The sequence below is a fragment of the Lissotriton helveticus genome, chromosome 3_2 (genome assembly GCF_964261635.1).
Source record: "Lissotriton helveticus chromosome 3_2, aLisHel1.1, whole genome shotgun sequence".
In the NCBI taxonomy this organism is placed as follows: domain Eukaryota; kingdom Metazoa; phylum Chordata; class Amphibia; order Caudata; family Salamandridae; genus Lissotriton; species Lissotriton helveticus.
In genome coordinates this window covers 22,196,971-22,214,094 of record NC_136062.1, presented here as the reverse complement: position 1 = coordinate 22,214,094, position 17,124 = coordinate 22,196,971, and the positions used below count along the sequence as shown (strand labels likewise).

The window sequence follows — 17,124 nt, the reverse complement described above, 5'->3', positions numbered from 1 at the left end:
AAGGACTGACCTTGTTGTTTCCGTCTGGGCTGTCTGGAGTAAGCAGCCTGAGGTGGTGCACAATAAGTTTGTTGTTGCTAGTAGGAAGGATGAAATGAGATGTAAGCCTAAGGTTGATATTTCTGGTAACCTCCTCGAAATGAATAAGCTATTCTACTAAGTGCTTCACTAAAGGGGGTCCTCCTGTATTGGAGCGTGCCCAAAGCTAGAGCGGTTTCGGTATCTACCTAAACGGTCTGCAAGGCATCATCTATGCGTTTGCCAAAAAGAGCATCGCCATCAAAAGGCATATCCAGTATTATGATTTGCACCTCAGGGCAAAATGTCGCTGCCTTCAGCCACCCTTGACGCCTAAGGACAGCAGCTTCAGCGAGCTTACGAAAGGCTAGAGAAGCCACATCCATAGAAGCATGTATTATCTCATATGCAGATTTCTCTCCTTGAAGAACAATTTTTCTTGCCTCAAGTTTTTGGTCCTCTGGGAGAAGGTCCACATACGGAGAGATTTCGGACCACATTTGGCTGTCATATCTTCCTAATATCGCTAGTGCGTAAGTCGCGCAAACAGTAGTGCCTGAGGTGGTGGTAAACCTAATGCCAATATTATCAAGGAGCCTTCCCTCTCGGTTAGGTGGTGCAGTGATAGGCACTGAAGGATTTCTTGATCTTCGTTGGGCAGCTTGTGAAATAACAGAATCCGGTTTCGGATGCCCTACCAGACAAGCTGGCGCATCATCAGGAGCTTAGTATTTTTTGCCAATCCTGGGCAAGACTGCAATAACAGTAGCGGGTGTTTTCATGCCTTTTTCACCTTCCTCCCTAATATAATCTAAAATGGGTACCGCTCTCACAGTCTTTCTAGATAAATCTTTAAAATCATAAAGAAAACAGTCTGACTGCTTGACAGTCATTGACAATTGAAAGTGAGAAGCTGCTCTTTTAGTGAGTAGAAGCCGTCAATGTCCTCCGGCGGAGAATCCGCTATCTGAGGAGATGGAGAAGCAGGTGTTGAAATAACAGTCTTCCCACACATTACAGGTTTGCGTTTTACCTTGAGGTTCACCCTCCTCAATGCCCCCATCATCAGAGGTAAGATGTTTTTGAAATTTTATTTAAAATTTTTATATAGTGCGAACTAGACCCGAGACATCGGGTATCACAGCACTTTACGTGAGCACCAGTTTCGTTACACAAGAACACATTCATTTTTTTTGTTAGGCACGGGGAGATTAAGTGATTTGCCCAGAATCACAGGATGTTGAGCGTCGCTGCAGAGACTTGAACCCGGTTCCCCAGCTTCGAGGTCGACCGCTCTAGCTGTAATGCTACATCATCTTTGTGATGGTAAAACAGTATCCGCCACAGGAGAAGGCTCAGACCTACATGGAGGAGATGCCAGTTCTGTAAGCATAGATGGTGGAGGAGGAGGAGCACTAGATAAAGGGAAACAAGTATGGTAGTCATGCAGCATGCCTTGCAGTTCTTGTACTAATACTACAGAAAGGGGGACCATGAGCTCACCAAGAGGCTCCATGTATCGTATTTTTGCATGTGGAGTATGAAAGTCCTGCTGACTGTAACTTTCATAGTCGTCCTCATCATCGTCCTGATATTTGATGCGAAGCTGAAAGGGACTATGAGCAGGATCAAACATTCCATCATCATCCGATTCCTCCAAAAATGTTAAAGGTGACAAAGGTGAAATCACTGAAGGATTCTGGAAAAAATGCCTCATTGACAGTGTCGTCGACGGGTGTAAAGGCGTTAGTTGCAACGTCGACGGTCGTTTACAGCCAGGTTTAGGATCCAGCATTGTCAGCTCCATCAATGGCAGCAGGGTCTGCGTCGTCGACGAGGACATGATAGGAGCACAAGGTGAAATCCTCGTCATTATTGTCGACAAAGTAGGAACGGTAGTCGTCGATGCGGACGTAGATGACGCAAAGGTTGTCGTTGTCCAAGTCTTCAACGACGAAGAAGTCGTTGGCAGAGATGGTATCTTGGTCGTCGCTGGAAGCGTCGGCGGCGGGGCTGCCATTGACCGCACAGTTGTATCAGTCGTCGGCGATGTAACTTTTGACGATGAGATTTTCGACGACGATGCAGGAGAAACATGTTTCGGTGGTGATTTATGTGTCAACGGGGACCCAGAGGATAGTGCTGTCAACGATGAACAAGTTACTTACCTTCGGTAACGATGTATCTGGTAGAGACATAGTCTAGCCGCAGGTTCCTTAACTTAGAATATCCTCAGGCGTCAGGCTGGATCCAGAAAATTTCGCGCAGCAGCACCTCTGTGCGCCGGGGGCGTCGCCGTACGGCTCCGTCCTGACGTCGTCCATGGACGTGACGTCAGCCGAGCCATATATGCCCGCCCCGGTGCGCTGACATCAGTTTTCGTCAGAAGACTTTTCCGCGTCAGAATGCAAAGCCACCACCAAAAACTGAAAATATGGGAACAATGTGCAGAAAAAGAAAAAAAACAAGGTACGGTGAAAAACATCACCATAGAAGGACAGTGCCAGGCACCGTATATTGTAAACTGAGGGTGGGAAAAGAACAGAGCACCACTGTGGGAGGGACCCCTGAAATTGTTAAGTCCAAAACCTCCCCCGGAGGCAGAAGAAGATGCAGAGCATAGGCAGGATTCGAACCCATAGCCTATGTGAGCCTGTGCCACCATTCAGGCATAGCTCCTTGGTGAACCATCACAGCAGCCGGCAGAAAGGCTGCAACCACAATATATTACAGTGAAAGACAACCAGTCCAGAACCCAGGAGTAAGGACAAACTACCATAAGGCGTCACCCAAAAGGAGATGCCAAATCCGAATAAGGGACCTTCCGGATGTAGCATTGTCAGAGGCTGCAACTGCTAGAGTGCAGGGAAGGCAAGAGACCTCAAGCGGTTGAAGAAGATAGAAGGGAAGGATGGGGGGGGGGGGGGGTAGAAGAAGTAGACCCACATCGGACAACCCAGGGTAAGGGTTGGAAAGGACACATGGCATATAAGCATACCGTCTAATCACAAGAATGGGTGGAGCAGAGCCACGAAACAGAATGTAGCCTCGTGAGTTGGAGCGAAGAGAAGACGTCACCCAGCATAGGAATAAAGCCACCTAAAGGGAGGCGAAGGCAAGAAGCCCAACCTGAAAAGGTTGTCGCAGGACGGGGAGGACGGGCGGTCATTAAGGAATTTTGGGCTAGACTATGTCTCTACCAGAGTGTGTGAGTAAACACCCTAGGCAGTCAATAACAGTGGCAAAACAAGTAGTATCAAATGACAGTAAAAACTAAGGAAATCATAAGAAATTTAAAAATAATCAATGCTTTAATATGGACAGTTAAAAATCATATAAATACATGACATAATCATAACCATAAGATGTAAACATAGGACTGAAACACATACATTTCATTAATACTTATACATTAAAAAAATACACTTAAATTATAAAAATCACACTGTGGCAAGTGCAACTCGACGCGCGTTTCGGCGTAAAGACGCCTTCTTCAGGAGCCACCAAAACGTGTTGATATTGTTGTCAGCAATTTATCCAAAACCATGTACACTAAGGAAGCGATCAGTTAATTGGATAGTCAACAGATGCACAGGTCACCAAAACGAAAATGTTCCTGTCGAATATGTCTTCTAAGGGCTACAGGACGCTTTAAAAATAGAGATGCCCGCAGTAATGGTAGGTATATGGATCGATAAAATCTTGGGTTAAAGCAATCTTGCCAAAGGATATTGAGGGTCGCAGAAGAGTGAGGATATCTCTTCAGGTGAACCGTCTGTCGATCGGCAACTTAGAAAGTCAAATGAAGTTGTTAAATAGCGCGGAAGGATGAAGATATCCCTTCAGGCGAGCCGTCTATCGATCGGCAACTTAAAAAATGGAATAAGAGCAGGGTAATGCCCTTAAAAGATACATTGTTACCGAAGGTAAGTAACTTGTTCATCTGATAGAGATGTCTAGCCGCAGATTCCTTAACTTAAAATAGATACCAAAGCCTTACCCATAGAGGAGGCGGGACTGCGACGGAACCCCACTAAGGTCCAGAGAGAACCTAGTTGTCAATTACATGACCAAAAGAGTGTTGTCAACCAAAGGACGAAACACAGTGGGGATAGAAATGACAGCGCAGCCAACCACCAGACCCTTATGCCCTGAAGAGAGGGGAAATCAAGGGGATGCTAGGGCACCACAGCCCATCCAGAATAGCACGAAAAACCCCATAAGTAGAGGGGATGAGAGAAGGAAAACACCAAGCCAGAACGTTTGTGCCCGATTGAAAAATGCCAAACTTTGAAAGAAGACGAGCATAGAGGCATGAAGGATCCATAGGATCCAGGGTGTAGACAAGAAGCCAGATCTAGCCCCAGCTAAACAACCCAAACAGCGTAAAACACTGTTGAACCTGCACCTGTAAAGATCCGAAGGCAGCAGCATACTGACCCCTGGTATGGGCCGACATGGAACAAAAACACACCAAGTAAATAATCTGGCGTGAAAAGGGAGTTCAGCACCTCGCAGGAAGTAGAACTGAACCTATGGCGTGAAAGAACCGCAGGATGCTGCAGTCGACAAAGCCAACCCAAAAGACTGGTAAGTGTTATGGTGGAGAGAACGCGGACCGCCCCCAGATGTACCACAGAGGAAGAGTACTGCTGAGACCCTCACCAGCCAGACATGTGTGAGAGCATTGAAAGAATGCCCATACACAGCCAGAAGGACGCTCATACGCTGCCAGAAGGAACACCAGGAAGCAAGACAGCAGGAACAGCTGACATGCACACAATAGCAGGAAGGCAACGGGCCACAAACACCAGAGAAAATCTGATGACGTAAGAGGACAGGGCCAATACCAAGGCAGTAAAGCCCGCACAAGCCATTAGGAAGAACATGGCGCAGAAACAGCCTCAAGAGGATGCCGAAACCCATCCAAACCTAGGGACTAGGGTACACTCAAAAGTACCCGCATTTATACAGAAAGTAATCCAGGCTATAAGCAGCGGCTGCCTCCGGTCCGGAAGAGAGAACAGTACCCTCACAGGACAATTAGAAGAAAAGACAAGCCTAACAAGGGAGCACTCAGGACCAACTCACGGGTCCTAGACGCCAGGAAGAGCGGAGTTCAAGGAGAACCGGCTCCACGAGTCCGCCACATTAAGAATGCCAGCATAACGTCGAAATTCCTGCGCGGGAGCGAGTGGAAATGTGGAGAAACCTGCTGGGGAATAAGCCATAACAATGTACAACAGAGAGGCCACAGCAACTCCCTACTGGCGAGAACAACCCAGAAGGGGCTGGTACCAAAAGACGGACCATATGACAAAAAGAAAGATGCCAGGCCATGCGAGGTAGATACCACACAGCATAGCCCTGGACCAGGAGTCGAAGCACCACAGACAATAGAGCGATGCAACCCTGCGCAACGCAGTAAAGGGGGGGCACATGAGTCCCAGGGGGATACCCACAATTCAAACTCCACAGGCACGTACGAAGGCAAATGCAGACACCTGCCACCAGCCAATACCCCATATAGGGCAAGGGTCAACCCCTGGCAAGAAGGGGGTCCTCTTGGCAAAACAGACAGTCAAATGACCGAAAACAAAAATAACCCGGCCATATGGCTATACAGACAATACAGAGACACCAACCTGCCTCAGATAAAAACTGGGCCGTAAAGGAAGACCCGCAACCAGGAAGAAAAGTCAGTCAGTGGCACGGCAGAATTACGGTAGCCCTGATAGAAGCCTGGATATCGCAGAGTCCGCATGGGACCCAAAAAGTGCTATTCCGTTAAATGGCATGTCCTGGAGGCTCTCCCGAATATTATCAGGGAAGCGACTGTCACGCATCCAGGCATGGTGGCGCAAAGCCACTGACCATGCAAGAGCACGGCCCACAGAGTCTGTGGTATCCAGGGAGGAGCGTATTGAAAAATGTGCCATCTCCTAGCCGAGAAGGCCAAGACGGAGAAACTCCGGGAGCAATTCCTCCGGAAGGGAAGGAAGAAGGTTAGCCACTTCTTAGCCACGGAGTCCCAGAGTGCAGAGGACGCACGTGCAAACATGCATGTAGTGTTTAAAGCACGGATGGCCTCACTAGAAGAAGCAAAAAGCTGTCTTCCACATGCATCCAGACACCGGGATTCCCGGGTGGGAGGAAACAAAGGCAAAGTGGAGGAGTCTTGTAACCCAAAAGCCGCCTGAATTACCAGGCCCTGAGCAGTAGGGTGGAGGGACAGGCAAATTGGAACCCCCGGGGCAGGACGGTGCCTAACAGCAATGGCCCGATCAACCAGGGCTCCGGAATAGGGGCGTGCCCATGTGTCACCCAGGACTTCTAATAAAGCACCCCCAAGGGGTAGCAAGGCCCCACGGTAATGGGCTCGAGATGAGGCAGATCCATTAAGGGATCGGGAATGAGGGGTACCACAGGAGGCTGAAAGCCTAGGATAGCAGCTGCCCTGTTGATAGTCCGCGCATAGGCGGCCCCTAGCTCAGTAGTCACCCTAGGAGGGGACAAGAGGCCGTCTGTAGGAGACTGTTGGAGACTAATCCTCCCAGTTGCCATAAAGAGTGGGCCTGGGGAACGACCCGAAGGCCATGCCACACTAGGGACCTGCACCAGTGGCCCCCGACCAGGGGAAGCAGCAGCTTCTATAAGGGCTGCAGCGTATACCGGTGTCGCCTGACACCGCAGAGGAGTCAGACGCGAGGAATCCGGAGGGAGGTCAACCTCAGGCATGGACGCCGGTGTCGATGAACGTATGGACACCGGCGGCGTTGGGGGGCGTCGTGTCTGAGTCGACTGGACGTCGACGGCCTCCACTGGGGATGCTACCTCAACCAGCGTTGGATCATGCGGTGCCCCAGACGTGGGATCACGCTTAGAGCCGGGTGTGGGTTTGGACGTCGAGCCCGGCTTCGTGTCCGACGCGGAGCTCGGCTGCGAGCCTGGCGTCGAGAACGCCACTTCCACCGCCCGTGCAGGAAGCCACACAGGGCTATGCGTTGACTGGCGGTGTGTGCTAGAGCGACCAGGACGGTCTGGGCCACGGCCCAACGTCGTCGCCTAGGCTCCGGAGTTGGTGCACATAGCCCTGGTCGGGAAAGGATCCGTCGACGAGGGCCAGGCCTGAGTACCCTCCGCCTCTGTGGGGCCCGAAGGCACGCCAGGGAGAGAGGGGGACTCGAAGTAGGTCTGAAGAGCCTGGGGGTAGGCCTCCATTTGGGTGCGCGTCGCTCCAACTCCTGGAAAACGAGGGTATGGAGGAGGTGACCTCCGGGCACCCTTAGCTGACCCCTTACGAGAGGAATGGGCGCCAGCGGCACGCCTACGGGAGGTGGACCTCAGTGGACGCTTGTGGCTCCGCTTACCTTTTTTAGGTGCCGGTCGCGGGAGCGGCATCGGGAACGAGCCCACTCTGGAGAGGGAGAGCGGCGACAAGAAGAGGCTGGGCCAAACACCCGTGCAGCCAACAGTTTCATATGGTATTCCCGTAGGGACTTCGGCTTCATCTGTTGACAGTCGCCGCATTCTTTGGAATCGTGGTGCACACCAAGGCACCACATGCAAATAAGGTGTGGGTCAGTGCCAGACTTCTGACGCGCACAGGCCTCACAGGCTTTGAACATGGAGGGCATTACACATTGTTCCGGTACGACACCAAAGGTGCAGAGAAGGCCCAAAACTAGGCCAGGAACTGTTGGTTTCCAGGATCCGCGTCGGGATGCGGAAAAGATGAAAATTGATGGCGCGCCGGGGCGGGGCATATATGGCTCCGCTGACGTCACGTCCATGGATGGTACAAAATGAATCCAGAGTCTAAAAATGAAATGCCACTAGTGGAATGCAGCATATATTGTAGCAAAGAATACACGGTAACAGTGCAAATATGCTTCAGCTTTACCACCGTAGCATGACCATAGCAGCATATAAACTGCAATTGAATCTGTAAAAAAAAAAAGCTTCTTGTCAGGTCAAAATCTCCCTTTTATATATTAATAAGTCACCCACAAGGTAGGGTGCTTTGTATTTAAAATGATGACATGTAGAAATGTAAAGTTAACGTCCATACACTGACTAGCACCAAAAAGGTATTTTCTCTGCAGGAAAGCTGGCTGGCCCACAGAGAAAACCAGAGGACAGATTAAAATACTAATGCTGTATCTGAAGAATGAGATTAGCTAGAAAGCTAATTAAACGACTATTGTTAATAGTCATTAAAATTCAATTCAATGGTAAAGTCTCATTTTTTACATAAAACTAAGAAAACATAACTTTTAGAAAAATTCCTGAAGGCTGATTTGCATTTGCTCTCTATTTTCTCCCAGCCAGTGATTAGCATTTGAATAGGTATGAAAAGGGTGTGAAAATTCTTCCAGGAGCAAACAATAAGTTGATCTGAATGGGCAGAGATGACATTGCTGAACCGCACAGAATATATAGATACAGGCCTGTGGGCCTTCTTTTGACAGTACAGAGTCAAATCCTGCTTGAGTCTGCTGAGGTACATATAGCACTTGCGGAACACTTGAAAAGAAGGGCACAGAATGCCAAGACAAATCTTCTGTATCCACCGCCTGATTGCTGATTAATCCTGCTTTACCATACCAAATGTTTGCTTCTGGGTTTGTAGTAGGTACAGTGGATGCCTTATACTGGATTTTAATGTTAGATGTGGGAGGACAATAGGATTACCGTGGTGCACTCCTCACACACACTGCCAGCCCCAAGAGCCCAAGTTTATAGTGGTTGAAGACTTTTGGCATCTTGAAAATGTCCAAAGTGGGTAGGGTTGATCCCCGAAGCTTATAATCTATTGGTTCGGATGTGTGTGCCCATGAGTCATTTCCACTCACTAGCTAATGCCAGCCATAGATGAGGCATCCCCAGGCAGCCACTTCAAAAGACTCTAAGACCTTAGGAAGAACAGACTTGGGCGACGTTCTGCCCTCTAAGAGGCCTGCTCCCTCTTGTACCCAAGGAATATAAATGGCCTCCAAGGGTCATAAGGTCGACACTCTGGTCAATCTACAGAGATACAAAAAGCTAGAAGATGCCTTTCCTGCAACAGCCCAGCTGACCAGTAGCAACTAGACCAAGACTGGACCTTGCTGTTGGCCTTTGCCGGACACCCTATGAGTTTTGAATTGCCTCCCTTGAAGTCTTAAGAGGCTTTAGAAGTGTACTCCTGTGATGGATTGGCACCTAAAAGATGGCCTCCAAGGGTCATAAGGCCGACACTCTGGTCAATCTACAGAGATAAAAAAACCTAGAAGATGCCTTTCCTGCAACAGCCCAGCTGACCAGTAGCAACTAGAACAAGACTGGACCTTGCTGTTGGGCTTTGCCTGACACCCTATGAGTCTTGAATTGCCTCCCTTGAAGTCTTAAGAGGCTTTAGAAGTGTACTCCTGTGATGGATTGGCACCTAAAAGACTACGGTCAGAAGGTAAAATCTTAGACCAGGATGAACCTGGTTGGTGTATCCAAACCATGCTCCATCGCAGTCAGTGTCAAATTGTGCCTAGGTCCCAGTTTAATGCGACCTTTGACCATCAATTACCTTTTGCGCCTCTTGGCACTATTCAGAACAAAACAATTAATCTAACTGGTTCCCCTTATTGGATTTCTTTTGTCATTTTTGGTGTCATTTTGTTTATTAAATTTTACTCTATTTTTATAATTTGGTTTGGGATTTTTATTATTGTACATTTTGACTTTATAATGTTATGGTATTGCATAAATAATTTAACCATTGCCCTAAGTTAAGCCTGTTTGCACTGTGCTTCAGCTACGAATGGGGCTGAGCGCAGGTTAATTTAGTGACTTTGAGCGCTCAATCTGACTAGGGTTGTGATTATTCCTTGAGGCTAGTAGTCACTGAGCACAAGTAATAATTACATTTCTTACAAGAAGAAACATAAGAATCCAGTATTTTGAGGAAGAGGCAGTTAGGCAAGCTTATCAGTCCAATGGGACAGTTTGCCCAACTTCAAAGGCTCCTTTCCTTAAACCAGTTTTCTCTGCAGCACAGGATGCCCCTACATGAAACGCAACACCACACTGTAACAATCAAGTTAATTTTGCTCAGCCGGGGGTAGTTCTGTATGGTTTAAATTCAGTGTCAGTTAGTATTACCTAAAAAATGTCAGGACCAACAAATTTCATCTTTTTTGACCGGATAACACAGACTATTAATGTCAACACTGCAAATGGTTCAACAGGCAATAAACAAGTAATCAACATTATGAACAAGATCATGCCATGTTATTGTTTTAAAATAGCATTGAAAAAGTACCTGCAGTGAGCATTTGTTTGTAGATGGAAGAGGTAAGGACAAATACATAAATGCCTCAAAAGTTCGAGACTTTTTACGACAAGAAAGACACTCTACTGTAGACTTGAACTGGCCTTGGAAAAGCTTCACTATAATGGACTCATTGAGCAGCATGTGCTTCATCCAGGCTAACTCTGCTGCTTTGGAATCATCAAGATGATCAATGTTTTCTTCTTTATATCTCTTTCTGTTGTTTGCCTAGAAATAAGCAAAACCATACTTGAATCTCTCAGACCATTAGATATACAGCTTATTTTATCGCTTAACAACACAAACATAAAGTGGTACACATTATATTAAATATTATTTTCCATCACTGATCTTCATAAATAAGTGCCTCAGTTCTAGCATAGATGTGCACAGTTATAAAACTCAGATACACACAGAACCTTACATTTCTAATGGCAAGGTGAGGCGAAGGTGGACCAATAGAGAGACTGATTTCATGAGCCCAACACTGACAATCTAGATAGAACCCACAGGGCAACAATAAATGTTTCATTATGAAAGACATTAATTGTTCCAGTTAAGGTCTACGAGTGGTCACGGTATAATTTTTACGCCTTGAAAAGGCCGACTTATTATTCAGGGGGCATACCTCTTCCAAGGCCTGCAGTATTCACTCTCCAATACCATAGGGATTTCTGCTGCATAACAGACTTTCTCAATGAAAGGCATATAAAATACCAAAAATAAAATACCAACCCCACTAGTCTCCCTAGATGTGAGAAGGCATTTGATTTGGCCTTTCTCGAAGCAGTACTAGCAAACCTACAGCACCCCTTCAGTCCAATAAAATAGTGAGTTCTCCTCACTCTTGCAGAAGCAAGGTCATTACTGGATATTTTCCCCATGATAAGGAACTCTACACCAACCTGAGGAATACCACCAAACACAGCTAAGTCGATGCCCGAAATCAGCAGATTTGCGAGCATGCAGCACTAAAAGACGGAGCCGATCCAAGGAAAGATCTCCAGCAGAAGCAAAAGCGGATATTATTTCACACCTACTTAAAATGAAGCAGGAAACTTCAGTGGCATCTGCCAGTGCAACTGTTAATGCGTTGGGTAGGAGCTAAACTCCCAACCTCACCAATCACAAACTCCTGTAACAATCTCCACCGGGGCTAGAACAAGTGACCTGAGAACTGGACACTACCACAATCTCTGGAACCTCTGTTCTACACACCTCCTTCTACTGAGATGTTGATAGCAAAACACCCCCTTCGGTAAGACTGTTCCATCTATCTCAGCCACACCTGAGGGCCACATCTCTAATGGGGAATGACCCTCACACCCACATCATCGATGGCTCTGGAATATTGGACTGGTCCAATAGGCCTAGTAATTGTGTTGGTGTTAAGTAATTCCTCTACCCTCTCTTCCTACCCCGCCGAAAACTGATCCACTTGGCCACATGGCAAAACTCATAGGCAGACAAAGATACACCATACCATCTGCGCATGCACAGTCCTCACCGCAGATTCTTTACATGGTACGCCCTCTGACATGAATCCACACAACCAAACTCCTTTCTCTCAACATTAGAGGCCTCAACTCGCCCAACAAAAGACAACAGATCTGACGATATCTCATTATCTCCTACAACAAGACACAGATACTATATTCCTGAAAGAGACCCACCTCCGTAGAGAGGACGAATAATCATTGTGCCACTTGTGCTATCCCAATCAATATTGTGCCTCTCCCTCCACGAAAACAGCAGCTGTAGTGATCCTATGCAAGCTCAACCTTGGACAGAAACTCTCCCATGTCATTTCGGACCCCCAAAACCGCAATCTCAAACAAGTGCTCCCTAAAGGGTGAACTTCGCTTACACTATTGAATCTCTATACCCCTAATGCAGGACAAGACACATTGATGCGACACACTCAATCCACCCAGCTTCAGGAATCCTGTAGACACATTGTAGTACGGGACAACTTCAATTTAGCTTGTGACCCAGACCACGATAGGAAAGCCAACATATACCAAGGTACAGGGGCAATGTTAACCCTCCTCAAAAAGGAGGTAGCGGAATTGGGCCTGGCGTCACTTACACCCAGACGACAATCACTACTACTATTTCTCCCTTGTTCACTCCTCATACTCTCGCATAGACTAAGTCCAGATCCCTACTGTCCACTTCAGAATTGGCCACAATATTGGGCATATCGATATCAGACCATGTTCAACTCGCTCTCATACAGTGACGCCCAGCCCTCCGGCAAAGGCCCCCCATGCTTGTGCCTTAATCCTTCAATATTGCAAGACCCAGTAAATAGACAAACCATAGCCCCAGCTATCTACGACTACTTCAGGCACAACACAGAGCACGCAACACCTAAAGATATACTATGGGACACCTTCAAGGCAACCATACAAGACACTATCATCACAATTGAGATAGACACAGCAAGGAAGGTGCGACTTGAGGAACAAAGACTTATGGCAGAGATAAAAGCTTTGGAACACAATAACTTCCAAATTCCCGACAAAGCCAGGCAGCCTAAAAACTGGCCATAGTAAAAGGCCAAGTGAAAGTGCACAGGACCAATCAGAAAAAAAGATCCCTTTTGGAGAAGGGTCAACAATTCTAAGACAATGGAGCCGAAGTGGGCTCGCTCAAAGCACACAAAATCAGGCTTCATAAAACCACAGCAGTGCAAGGCCAGATGTTAATGGACCAAAGCGGAACTAGATAAACAGGCCAATGGTACTTGACTCTGATACGATTTCACAACATTTTCCCTGCCATCTAAAACCTATGCTGTTGTTGTGGCAAGGAGGAGGGAACCTTCCTGCATGTACGGTGAACACAAGTTTATTCAGACTTTTTAGAAAGATGTCCTAGGTCACAATAAGGGGACAATGGGATATCCCGTCCCAGGTGACCTGCGTATAGTGCTCTTGGGCATGACATCATCAACTATGAGAGCCATGCCAGGCTCTGACAAAATTCTTAGAGCCTTATTATGACTTTGGTGGTGCAGCAGTGGGCTGCCATGCCAGCACCTCGCTGCCACACCAGCAAAGCTATATTGCGGCCGCTCGTCGGATCCCGACAGGAATCCGGGTCAGGCGGTCCTGTGGCAGCTGGCCCATGATGGTGCAGTGCTAAGGCTCATACGAAATGTGAACGTCATTGCACATTCCTGCAGGGCATGGACTTCGCAGTCCATGCCCTGCAGGAATTGGGGGTGCATGCATCCCCTGGTGCAGAGGCACCGGGCCCCCTTTGTTTCCTCGCCGCAACCATGAAAACTGTGGCGGTGAGGAAATTCATAATATGCTTGGCAGTGCCCCAGGGCAACCACCTGCATAGTAGGGGCATCAGACCGCTGCAAGACCGCCAGGGATCACAGATCCCTGGCAGCAGCAGTGGCGGTCCCATGGCAGTTCGACCGCCCAACTTGTTATAGGGCAGCAGCACCACCACCATGCCAAAGTCAAGATAAGGCCCTTATTCACCACATTATGGGAGGCAGCCCAATAACTAATATCTGAACTGGAAAAACAAGGAGGTTCCACACACAATACTTTGGTTTCAAAAGTTGTGTAAAGTACTGGCCATGGAACAGATTACACGCACCCTAACAAACGCAGACCATAAATTCTCCCACACTCAGAAACCTTTGATAGAATACATGTTAGGGCTAGCATACCAATACTTTACACCACAGAGCCTTCGATCACTGCACCTCTACAATTATCCTGCCGGACATAAGGGACACACTCAATGGTCGCATCCATCCTGGCATGATCTCTACATACATCAATGGGAAGCTCTATTTACATGGATGGGCCCACAAGCTTTTTCAGACCAGGGGAATATGCTTTTCAGACCTCGACAATCATTACTCTGCCAGAACAGCTGTTGCTGCATGCCGCCACCTGCCACTCAATATATACTTCAACACCCAAACTAGAGAGGCAGCATCAGCGGCCTGGATGGTTGGAGGCAGCCACTTCTGGCGCAGGGGGGCCGTGCCGGACTGGCAGACTTGCTCTAGTGCACAAAGGTCAGGAATTTCAGACACTAAGGGGACAATGGATGAAGGGTCTGAACCCACATAAACTTGAGAGATTATTGAAAGAGAGAGAGCTGCAGCCTGGACAATGAGGAGACTTAGTGTGCTTAGAAGTTATTTCTTGACATTGTACGCCAGAACTCAGGCCGCTATACAGCCTTTAAAAACAACAAATTGAGACTAGACCAGAACAACCTGTCTTCAGAACTATTCTGCAGGCATCAGATGACACTGAAGCACTACTGGACTAAACTCTGAGAGTTTACTCAGCTTTTCAGAAACAGAGGAATCTACGCCCAGACGTCCCAACACAAATCCACTTTTTCCGGCTTAAAGAGGAAATCTTTACAACACAGATAATCGGAAACAATACAGTTTGAAGGGGACAATAGTTCAATTTTTGCAAGATGTTTCCATCTACCCACTGAACTGACAATGTGACTTTAAAGAGGTCACCAACCCACCTCAGGAATGACAAAACCCTTATTGGTGGGTATTTCCCTTCAGACTATCTTTTCCCTGTAAAGGGTAACAACATTCAATTCCCACAAAACAGGAATCCTTTGAAATTCATGGCTTTTTAACCTCGGAAGGAGGACCAATTAGCATCACAACAGAGTGAAGGGACTCAGCAATGCACGAATAAGGACAAAAGCAAAGCCAGATATTTACGGAGGCTGCAATCTAAGGTAACACGAGAGGCATCTGCAGAAGATGACATATAATGCTGGTCACATCCCGATAATTGCTATGTGTACTCAAATACAAAACCATGATTAATCTATTGTTAGCTCTCAGTCTTCAAAGTTCCAGGGCGGAACTATCTGATTATTACAATAAACCTATGTCATTTTTACAATGAAACTACCACAAGCCTATAGATCATAATCAAGGTACAAAACTTGCCAGCTGGGCCATGCCTAACTACCTGGCTGCTGATTATTCTTGCTGGTTAGATACTGGCAATTGTGTTCTCTCCATGCCTTTTACCAAGCCAATTTATTGTTGGTTTGTTGACCAAATAGTTTTTTTTTGTATCATTTAAATGGATATGTTAGATCTGGGGTCTCTAGTTGGCAATGGTATTCACCTTTGTCCAAATAGGGCCCCTTACTTCTAAGTCAGGATAAGGGGATTACACTCATAAATAACCCCTGCTCACCCCCTTGGTAGCTTGGCGCGAGCAGACAGGCTTATCTCAGAGGCAGTGTGTTAAGCATTTGTGAATATACACAGTAATACAGTGAAAACACTACAGCTGGACAAAACACAGATTTTATAAAAGGAAAATGCTACTTACCAGTATGCATCTGTTCTTGGCATGTAGAGCTGCAGGTTTCTACACTATGCATTAGATCGCCAACTGGTGTTGGGCTCGGATGAATGCATAAGAAAACAACAATGCCCCTGCGCTATACAATATAGATATGTAATTTTTTTAGTGTTAAGAGTATCAGTACTATTGGTAGAAAAACATTAGAGCACCACCAAAATCAGTTGGACATTTAAACAGTTGGCGAACAGGCTTGACAAAATAGAAGTATCAATCAGTTCCGTTGTTGGTGTGATAGTTCTGTTTATTGTTCCTATATATGGGCCAACACGTGTTTCATCGCAGGGAAACAGACTGCGAATCGTCAGGGCTGAATAGAAACATAGAGAGTACATTCATGATCATGTTTGTAATGCAAGTGTATCAAAAGGTGACTTGATAGTGTCACCCATTGTGGAAAAAGCATGCCATTATGTGACTTCGTGGCAAAGTGCATCGAGATCATTAATTCGGTGACATTCGTGAACTTGAATGCTATCTTACTAATCAATATGATCTGTAGACAAAAGAACATTGGCCGCAGGAAGTTATAGTGATGAAGTGAAAAGAGTGTGGAGTGTGTAAAAAGATTTCGAAATCCCAAGTGACTGATACAGTGTATTTACGCAATTCTGATAACATCCTAAGGAAACCTTTAAGGAAACATTTGTAGGGTCTATATCTGTTCAAAATTATTTCTTCATTTGTTTTATTTGAATTTACTTATCTTGCCGGGGGTGTAGAAAGACAGTGATTAAGCTACTCTTTTCGATGCTTGTTCTATATTTGTTTGTTTCAAAATTAAATTCTCTATTTACACCATAATTTAATGTGGACTCAAGACGAGGGCTAGATTTATTATTCTCGGGTGTTTCCGATTTATTGTAGAGTACCAATCTCTGGATCGACTCTTTATTTTGTCTACAGTATAACAAGTACCCAATAAAAGAATATACAACCTACAAGGGGGAAAAAATTGCTACTAACAAGAGAGGTCCATGTTAATGATTGCTCCAAGGAAAGGGCAGCGTCGATATGTAAAACACACGCTCTGGGCATAGCAAAATAGCAAAAAGAAAAACAAAAAACAAACTCACCCTCATGGGTGAAGGGCGAAACCACATCGGTTTAGTGCGTAATGTGGAATCCTGTATCCGGAGTTTCCAAGAAATATGTGAACAAAAAGTTCCGCGAGACCTGATGAGTCTAAAAGGAGTGTAATGGTGTTTGTGCATAATTAATTGGCTGTTTGTCTGATAGTCTACACATAGAAAAAGGTACCCGAAAAAACTAGATTGACCTACCTCAATAGTTTCACATTAATATATGAACCGGGAGGAGAGAATAAACAGGTTCCTTTAAAATGGCAACGCGGTTTGTTACGAGAAAAGGCGGGTGCACCTGTAACGACAAGTAACAGGGAGAGAA

At 46.4% G+C, this 17,124-nt stretch overlaps 1 protein-coding gene across 1 annotated transcript in view; it reads right to left on the bottom strand.

Moving 5' to 3' along the window:
• USP8 (ubiquitin specific peptidase 8) overlaps positions 1-17,124 on the bottom strand; it is a 627,337-nt gene that overhangs the window by 86,544 nt on the left and 523,669 nt on the right. Inside the window, exon 16 of the mRNA XM_078684757.1 lies at positions 10,316-10,552. Within this exon, the coding sequence (XP_078540883.1) occupies positions 10,316-10,552 (237 nt within the window). The remainder of the gene's footprint in view (positions 1-10,315; positions 10,553-17,124) is intronic.